Genomic DNA, 7823 nt, shown 5'->3' on the forward strand with positions numbered 1-7823 from the left:
GGACATCGCTTCGAGGGGTGTCCCCGCGGACGAGCTCATTCCGAACACAGCCTGGTGGCTCGGGCCATCTTGGTTATCCGATTCTGAAGATCTTCGACCGATAACGCAGCCCCGGGCCAGTCGTGACAAACCGGATTCAATTAGTACTGAAATCCGCCTAGTAGTCACACCCGTGGTCGTAAATTCGTCGTTGATAGATCTCGAACGCTTCGGACATTGGGAGAAAGCAGTCCGTGTCGTCGCGAATGTGCTCCGTTTCATTCAACTCTGCCGATCTCGTCCCATGAGCTCAGCTGGCGAGTTACGCTCGCGAGCGGAGTCGCTCATCATCAAGTGGAGCCAGGCTTCGCATTTTTCGCAAGAGATCAATGCCACCCTCGCGGGGGAACGTCCCACTCGATCGTCTAAGTTGCACACCTATCGCCTACATCTCGACAGCGAGGGGCTACTACGCGCCAGTTCGCGAATCTCGCAAGGCCCGCAATTCACTGAGGACGAGAGGAATCCAATAATCATCCCCAGTAATAGCCGACTCGCTATTTTGCTAATTCTACATCATCATCGCACGAATGCTCACCTGGGCGTCAGCACCGTTCTGAACTCACTCAGAAAACGCTTTTGGATTCTCCGAGGTCGGCAGCTCATCAAAAAGATCCTTCGAGCATGCGTCATTTGCAGACGTTTGCATGGACCCGCAGCCGACCAAGTCCAGGCGCCGCTCCCGATCGAGAGAACTACGCTGACCGCTCCTTTTGCTGCCACCGCCATTGACTTCTGCGGTCCCTTCCAGTTCCGCTCGCGGGAGGGTATCCAAAAGAGTTACATTGCTTTATTAACTTGCATGAGCATCCGTGCAATTCATTTAGAGCTCGTCCCCGATTTGTCAGCCGTGCAAACGCACCTAGCTCTGCGCCGTTTCCTCGCCGAGCACCCGAGTTGTCGTCTCCTGGTCTCGGACAACGGCCGCTCTTTCGTTCGCGCCGCCGCGGACATTCGACGCTTGTTTAATTCGTCTCGCGACCCCGCCGTGCGGGAATTACTCGCTCAACACCGGATCACCTGGACTTTCAATTGCCCTCGCGCACCTTGGAGAGGTGGAGTGTTCGAACGGCTTGTTGGCGTTACAAAGGCTGCCCTTATGAAGACGCTCGGCCGAAGTCTGATTAGCTTTGAAGAACTTCGAACAATTACTCGGGAGATGGCAGCCATCATCAATAATCGTCCCATCTCCTACTGTTATGAGGATGTGGACGAACCTCGGGCCATCACCCCGTCTCACTTCTTGCGTGGAGGTCCTTCGAGCCCTCCGCTCTGCTCCGTCGCCACGCTGGACGGACTCGGGCCGAACGGTCAAGTACAGCTCACGCCGCCGGACGGCGAGCAGCTACGCAAAAATCTACGACTCAGGACTAATTATTTCAAGTCGCTGTCTACGCGCTGGCAACGCGATTACCTCTTACTGCTTCGGTCCGTCAATCTCGACGACAGAGGCAAACCTCGACCGATTCCAGATGGCTCCATTTGTTTACTCTGTGAAGGGGCTACATCGCGTTTCAAAGGAAACCTCGTCCGTATTACGGGATCGCGCCCAGGGAGGGATGGTGCTGTCAGAACGTACGCTGTTCGGTTCGCCAATGGATTCGAAACTACACGCGCAGCCCAACTCCTCGTACCTCTTGAGATTCCGGAGCAAAATGACAACTCAACCGCGGAGGTCATTCCGGAGGCGTGCTGAAACAGAATCCTTTCAGGGAGGCAGTGTCAATAATTTCCTATCCCCCAAACAATTATTGTGTAAAACTCTCCTATTCATATCTCCCGCCTTTGTGTACTTGTGAACGATCTCACTCTCTCTTGGAGAGACACCACATGCACATTTTCAATAAAGCATTCGAGTGAAAGTCGCGCTCAATGCAGGTCGAATCACGAACGATCGAGTTCTCAATCTTGCGCGTCAAACTTGTGCTCCGAGTTTAAAAGTCCCTCAGTGCTCGAATTCGGCAAGCATCATCTATTTCGACAGATGGCATTACGGATTAGATGTAGGATCGAAGAGACGAACGAACTGTTATTGCAACAGGAAGGAAATGAGCTCGAGTCGACTGATTATGACCCGAGCGCACCTTGATCAGGTGGCTTATGAGCGGATCCTCTCGATATGATCACGCTCGAGTCTATTAGCTGGAGAAGCCAAATAGAAACGATAAAAACCGTATCTTCCCCCCTGCGAGCCCTTGTCGGAGCCGAGGGTCGAATTGTAAATATCGAACGCAGATCAGACGTAGCCGACGGAGGCGTCGACGACGCACCGCGAGAGTCGCTGGCTCGAGCTCACAGGAGCTGAAGCTACTGCGATGCGATCACACACAACAGGTGTTAGGAACAGTGTCTGGCTTCGTCAGATGGAGTGAGACCATGATCTCGCAGGCATAACACACCGAGGAATTTTTCTCTCCGGCAGGTTCTGAACGACTACCTTCGCATGGACGAGAACCTGAGTGGAGGGCGATTCCACCAGCACCTACGGGAGATCTTCGCCCCGCAGGTGGTGCGCTACGTGGATCTCATGGAAGCTTCGATAGCACAATCCCTGCAGAAAGGCTTCGAAAAGGAGAAATGGGAGGTCAAAGGCGAGTAGCAATTTATCTCGTTAGCCTTTCAGCGCATTTTTTTTCTCGCGTTCGAACCCGCTTCCATCTGAAATCGAGCGGTTCGGAAACGCACTTAGAGTTCATGCGAATGAAACGGCGATCTTCCAATAGGTCGAGCTGGTTGTGCTACCTCGGAAGAATTGTTCTGGAAACTGGGCGCGTTACAAAGTTTCATCCGCGATCTTCACTGGCCAGATGCAGAATTTGCGAAACATTTGGAGCAAAGACTAAAACTGATGGCTTTCGACATGCTCGAGGCTACAGTCAGTGGCACAGTTCAAGCTTTCCAGGTGAGTGCACTTCAGAGATTCCTACGTCCTTCGGTCGCTCTCTGTTTTAGTGGGTACTCTGCTTTTTTTATCTAGAGCGGGATAGGCGGCTCCATTCGAACGGCTCACCGCCCAATTCATGTAGGGAGCCAGAGAACTCTCCACGGGGCTGACAGACTGGGAATCTCCTCTGGACGGAAGGGAATACTCTTGCCCGATGCAAAAGACGTGCCATGGGGAACAATGGCTTTTGATGGCCCGGGTTTTGATGACCTCTGGATCATCGCCTGGCACGTAATGTGCACGCGGCGTCCTTCACTGATTATATTCTCGAGAGAGCGACGACGAGGGTGGTGGAGACTTCATTTTCGGATGAAACCCTCCCGATGCACTCGCCGGAGGTTATTGGTGTCGTCGTTTCGACGTTAGAAGCGCCTCCGGTGAAGAGTGAACGCCGACTCGGATACCAGGGCTACTCTGACGTGTCGCGACGCAAGAAAACACGCGGTAGTCGGAAAAATGATAGTTGACATTTTTCATTCCGAGTCTCGCGGTGCTTGCAACGTGGTCGTCGACTGCGAGGGCGAAGGCGGCGAAAGTCGGAACCTAGGCGAATTCCCGGGTTCCACGCGGGTGAAAACTCAAGCGCTTGGCTTCTTTGCAGATGTGGCAGAGAAAAGGAACAAACCCGGCTGGCAAACTGCTGGGAACTGCGGTCGCGGGGGCAGGAGGTACCTCCACAGAATGGTTGGTTCCCTCCGAGATGTGCGCTATGATCAATGTGGTGCTGGAAACTCGCACCCAGTCGCTGAAGCTGTGCACGGTCGACGGCGCCGATATTCATCAGTACCACGCCAAGATCGATCAGCTGTGCGACGGCGCTATGCAGGACATGCAAGGAGGGCTTCTAGCCAAGCTGGAGTCGATCATGGAATCCACGCTATCCAAACTTTCACGCTACGATGAAGGAAGTCTCCTCGCCCCCATTCTATCTCTTACGGTGAGTCGATTGTCGCGGTGGGCCTCGTGTTCTCGGGACGAACAAGCCTTTGCCGTGCTGTGACGCAATGATACATGGGTACGCCTTTCTCAGCATCAGAAGAAATTACTGTGGTCTCGCAAAACGGCTCAATCCTGGTTCAAATACGATCGACTCGGAGCTCGAGCACTGAGGTCGAGATTCTGATTTGATTTCCAACGATCCTAGCCAACTTCATTCAATCTTTGCAGTATCGACAGGGCATGTCAAGTTCAGGCAAAGAAGTAGGACAGAGCTACGTGAACTTTGTGCGAAACAGTATGGAGCAGCTGCGGCAGAAAGTATCCGACGAACTATGGGTTCTGAATTTATTCGAACTCTGGTACTCGTCACAAATGAGTATGCTGTGCGCATGGCTCTCTGAGCGGATGGACCACGGTCTCCACTCGTTCCAACTGTCCGCGCTACTACAAATAGCCCGCAAGCTGTATTCAGATTTCGAGCTACAAGGAATCGAAGAGGAGAAGCTCAACTCAAAGACGTACCAAACGATATGCTCACGCTTACAATTAGAAGAGGCTGCCGCGTCCGTTCAGGACGTCGCCAGGGAAAAGGACGATGCCGAGTAAGTGAAAGTTCTGTATGAGCCCTGCGAACCATTCTTCCGCTTGCGTTATAATCGGTTCGAGAAGAGTTTCCGAACCTTCATTGTTGAATCGTTCCGCTGTGGTAGTGGACGAAACAGTAGATCGGGACCTTGAACTAAAATACGTATCTCGACGGCAAAGCGGTCGCGGGGCTTTCCTTGAGACAGCTCATACCGAAAGAATCGTTGCCTCTGAGGTGTTCGATAATAGTAAGATGGGAGCCTCCAGTAGAAATACTAGGAACTTCTTAGGGCCGAGAGCTCTCCCCCGGCACCTGGGTGAGGGAGGGGGTAGGTAACGGAGCCACGGGGAAAAAGGATTCTTCTTTCCTCGGAAGAATGCCTCTTCCACGAATTTATCATCGTGCTGAGTTAACCTTATTTCTACAGTTCTGGAGGAATACTTCGCCGATTCAGATCGGTGCCGTCTGTAAGTGGCGTGATTCGACTCTGGGGTTTTCCTTGGTGAAGGCTATGGATACAAGATGTCATGAGTTTGGTGTGTTCCGCTAGGGAGTGTGCATCTGCTGTTTGGGTACGAGGGTGTGGGCTCCTCGGCTGTGTGCGCTAGCGAGGTCGCGGTACATGTGCTGTACGGCGAACTTCGTATGGGGTGCCTTCGACTTTGCCGAGTACATATTTCCCCGGGGTTTCTCGATGAAAATAATGGTGCCAGAAACGCAATCGACTCCATCTCCTCCTTTACATTCGATCATTTTTCTCGCTACGATCCAACGACTAAAAAATCCTCGTCCATTTCTCCAATCCGCAGGGACTTCACCAGGGAGAACGCTGGCAGGCCAACGACAGCAACAACGGCAGGCAGCGGCCTTCTCGGTGGTCAGGATTCCCCGCTTAACAAAGTTCAGAACGTCACCCACAACCTGACTGGAAGAGTTTCGGCACTTACCCGTGGTGTGGGTGGTCTAGCGAACAAGTTTTCTGGACTGGGGGGATTTTTCTGATGGCATTTGGTCCCATTCTCAGACGCGCGGGTCGCTAGGCGCTGCGTCATCCATTTCATTCGTTGTCGCGTTCAACATTCTACCAACATACATACTGAGACCCAACAAATGGGCACACACACAGACTTCATTTCGAGAAATTCGTGGAGAGGGAAGACGTTGTATCACTCATTCTCACGGACATTTGTATGCATACATAAACAGTTCGTCATGTGGATGGATCAGCCTTAAGAAAAGAAGAAGAAAATGGACACGATTCGGAATCTAGCAACTCAAACATGCGCAGAATCAGAAGCAGCTGCGACGAGAAGATCAGCGGTGACTTACCTATCCGCCTACAATGAACGCAAGCTTCTCAGAAAAAATAGAGAATCATGCAGACGAGAAGGCGCCGATCACGTAAAGGACGTTGCTCTCCCGTGAGACGCGCTCAACCATCGATCAGCTCAATCTTGCAGAGCTGTTCGCAAGGTTTCAAAACTTCTCTCTCAAATCGTTTGTGTAAGCCGATCTACACCGCTGCAGCAGCAGCACAACAGTCCAACACCCCGCTGCGAGCCTATTCTGCGATTCAACTCCAGATTGATATTTATGGGAAACGTCACGTCAACACGGAAAATCCTCGGAGCAAAGCCCAGCGGTCTCGGCTCAAAGATCTCCGCTGTAGCCTTGCGACGATCCCGGTTGATTGACTTGAAACATGAGCACTAACACTCTGGAGTTGGTGTCTCAGCCTGGCTCCCAGTAGATCACTTGGAAATCGTCTGCGTGGAGCGGATCTACTAAACAGTTTCGCCCTAGTTTTTCTCATCAACATCGATGAGGTAAGCCTTGGGGAACTTCTCGCTGTCGGTCCGAACTCCTGGAGTTGGCGAGACTAGATAGGTTCTCGTTCAATTCGACGATAGAATCGGAGAGGAGAATGTTGATCAGTTGACCGCGACACATCATTCCAGGCGATTCAGCGGCTTACTTCAAGTCTATAGAGACTCGAATCAAAATTGAACACCTCCCAATCACTGCATGACAACTACCTGACAACATGAACTACAACGACATCGAGAACATCTACAACAGCCAGCTTCATCAAGCAGTTTAGTGGAACAAATGTTTTTTCTTCTTCACAAACGAGGAGATACACAGGTAGCCATCAACAGACATCGAGCTAAGGAAAAGAAGTCAAACACCTAGCCGGAACTTGCATTGCCAAAAGCGACAAGGAGGATGTACATGAACAAGAGCAGAAAATCGTATCCGCAATAGCGTACGCAAAAAGAACAGCAAGAGGACAGCAGCTGGAACGCGTCACCTGGAAAATTTAAAAGCAAGCACAAGAACTCGGGAGCTTGCCAAACGAACTCAAGCGAAACGAGTATTAGCAAACAATACGAATGCTGTGCAACGAATCACGTGGTGCATAACGCTTATACCTAGTTCATACATAAGCGAACCAAGATGAGAGAGGAACGCTTCGGGAAGGAAATTTCTCTCTGTCAGAGATGAGAACACCGAGGAGAAGCACGAAGGAACTTACACAGACGCAGTTGCCAAGCTGCGAGTGCCTGCTAGTATAACTACGACTGCAAGTAATAATATGTATTAGTTATGATGACGGTGGAAAGGTTGCCGGGGATAATGATCACGTCGATTATCTCTATAATATAATCATGATTATGATGATTACTTCCTTTGATGGCATGATGTTTACGACCATGATGAGTCCTTACGAGAGTGAACTTTATACGCCTAAGTACAACAAAACTCCTGTCGTGTTGTCGAGAGAACGCGCGAATGCTCAGCGATTAGTGGAATGAATTGATTGATTGTTGGTCCGACCCAGTGAATGGTGATCGATCCATTGATTGATTGCGGAATCGATCGGTCGAGAAATCATCGCTCGGGTAAAACATTTGCAGTCGACACGGCCAGAAAATTTCGTACTTTTTTCTATTGAGTACCGGCGCTGGAAGTTTTTTTCAGTCAATCTCATTGGTGAAGTACGGCAAACAATCCATCTGTCAGGAACAATTTCCATAGAGGCGAGCGCGTAAGTTTAGGGTGATCGAGTTCGAAGGGCCTCCCACCCGTGGAGGGGAGTCCCTTCAACATTGAGGTTTCAGACTACTTCTATAGATACTTGCCATGGCTGAAATTCTTCAGTAGAGGCGCGCAATGGTCGCTGCCACTGCGCCATCACCGCCACCGCCATTAGAAGGCGGTCTTGTTGTTCTTCATCTGCGATGAGGATTAAGGGCTACGACACAACTTTTCGCCGTCGTAGCCCATACCCACTGTTTGGCTGCTCAGTCAGTT

The 7823-nt window shown here is 51.1% G+C and overlaps 1 protein-coding gene across 1 annotated transcript; it reads left to right on the forward strand.

The window, feature by feature from the left end:
* The first annotated feature begins 1198 nt into the window (after positions 1-1198).
* LOC100901720 (calcium-dependent secretion activator-like) lies at positions 1199-5404 on the forward strand. Its single transcript, XM_029110555.1, has 7 exons — positions 1199-1354; positions 2462-2630; positions 2763-2941; positions 3585-3920; positions 4151-4524; positions 4936-4975; positions 5318-5404. The coding sequence occupies exons 1-7, from the start codon at positions 1199-1201 to the stop codon at positions 5402-5404; spliced, it is 1341 nt and encodes a 446-aa protein (XP_028966388.1).
* Positions 5405-7823: the final 2419 nt, after the last annotated feature.

The sequence above is a fragment of the Galendromus occidentalis genome, unplaced genomic scaffold (genome assembly GCF_000255335.2).
Source record: "Galendromus occidentalis unplaced genomic scaffold, Mocc_1.1 scf7180000076742, whole genome shotgun sequence".
Lineage (NCBI taxonomy): Eukaryota > Metazoa > Arthropoda > Arachnida > Mesostigmata > Phytoseiidae > Galendromus > Galendromus occidentalis.